Source organism: Tupaia chinensis, unplaced genomic scaffold (genome assembly GCF_000334495.1).
Source record: "Tupaia chinensis unplaced genomic scaffold, TupChi_1.0 Scaffold000104_1, whole genome shotgun sequence".
Classification (NCBI taxonomy): domain Eukaryota; kingdom Metazoa; phylum Chordata; class Mammalia; order Scandentia; family Tupaiidae; genus Tupaia; species Tupaia belangeri.
The window spans coordinates 2,152,744-2,154,347 of record NW_006159568.1 but is presented as its reverse complement, the minus strand read 5'-3'; the positions used below and the strand labels follow the sequence as shown (position 1 = coordinate 2,154,347).

The window sequence follows — 1,604 nt, the reverse complement described above, 5'->3', positions numbered from 1 at the left end:
TCCTGTGCTTTGCCCCAGAAAGTTATCTGGAAGTTTCTGCGAGTCTCAGGACTGCCACATCTTTGGGTTTTGCAACCATGAATGAGACAGTAACCCCCAGGATTGGGATGGAGCAGTGCAGCTGTCAGTTCTCTTATGCCACATGCTTCCGTGGCCTGCAGCCTGAGACAGAGGAAGAAGACAGGGACTTGGAAACACACCCTCCAGCCCCTCTCACCTCCCCTCCCTCTGCAGGAAGCAGGCTGGCTTTGCCCTGGAGGCTTGCCCGGGCCCACAGCTGCAGCACTGAGCCTCTGTCGAGGAAAAGCCATATCTGGCCAGAGTACTGCTCCCGTGCTCTGAGACAGCTGAAAGCTGCCCCAACTAGCACCCCCGATGGCTTTCTCCAGCTCGTGGAGAGCTTGCTGGAGCTACAAGACATTGTAGAAACTTCCTGGGGGGTGGGAAGCAAACACCCCCCAGAGAAGTGCACCTGGTACTTCTCTGAAAGCCGGAGCCGCCTTTGCATGGGCTCCCAGAAGCTTTTGTCCAGCTGTCAGCATGTGATCAGGATGGACCAGTCCCCAGAAGAAATGCAGGGTGCAGTGCGTGACACTTTCCAGCACCTGGTCCAGCTGGCTGGCCTGTGCTTCCAGTTCACAGACTGTAGCCGCTGCTCTGCCCGGCACAGGGAAGCGGCCGGCAACCTGAGGGACGTGGTATACACCTACCACCAGTTTGTGGAGGCTGCCAAATTGACCTGTGAGAGAGGCTACCACGACCTGAGTGTGAAACTCTTGGCCCGTCAGTGCACGGCCCTCACGGCTGCCGTGTTCTGTTTGACCCAGAAGTTCCGGGCATCCACTGCCTTGTGACCAAGCCAGTGCCCAGGGGTCCCATGCTCTGCTCTGTCCTGAACACTTCCTTGAGAAGCCCCTTCCAGTCCTTCAGTACCCCCTTCAAATGTTTACTATAGAGGATTCAAATAAATTGCTGCTTAATCCTGGACTGAATCATAGAGTGATGATACGTTTGGGTCAAAAACATTTAGTCAAAGGCTGGCAGTTAAGGGAGCCAGGTCACACATGGTTTGAATCTGGGCCCAGCAGCTTGAAAAACATGTTGAACACATGTGCATGCTTGCCCGAAATGTTGACAGGAAGGAGAAGAGGTTGCAGCGTGACTTGCCCTATGTGCTTTCTCTCCCTCTCTTTCTCTCTGGTAATTAGAAAATAACTTCTAGGGCCAGCCCGTGGCATGGCGCGTAAGGTGTTTGGATCCCATATGGCCGACTATGTTCGAGTCCTGGACCTAGTGGCTTGAAAAACACGCTAGGTGCATGTGTAGATACAAAAAAAAACCAAAGGAGAGGCAGAAGAGAAGGGATTTCAGTGTGACCCACCGCCCACATGGGGGAGTGCTTTCTCTCTTTTCTTCTCTCTGGCAAGCAGACATGCCTGTAGCAAGTTAAAAAATTTATTAAGAAATGTATGGGGCCAGCAGGTGGCGTAGTGGTTAGGGCACTGGACTCCTACATGGTCGACTACAATCCGAGTCCTGGACCCAGCAGCTTAAAACTCATGCCAGGTGCATGTCTCTGTGTGCCCAAGATCCCAAAAGAAGAA

The 1,604-nt window shown here is 53.2% G+C and overlaps 1 protein-coding gene across 1 annotated transcript in view; it reads left to right on the top strand.

The window, feature by feature from the left end:
* Positions 1-970, top strand: part of FRMPD1 (FERM and PDZ domain containing 1) — a 195,123-nt gene extending 194,153 nt beyond the window's left edge. The window contains 1 exon segment of the mRNA XM_014586015.2: positions 1-970. This exon segment is cut by the window's left edge and continues 10 nt beyond it. Coding sequence (XP_014441501.1) covers positions 1-854 — 854 coding nt within the window. The 3' untranslated portion in view covers positions 855-970.
* The last annotated feature ends 634 nt before the right edge of the window (positions 971-1,604 follow it).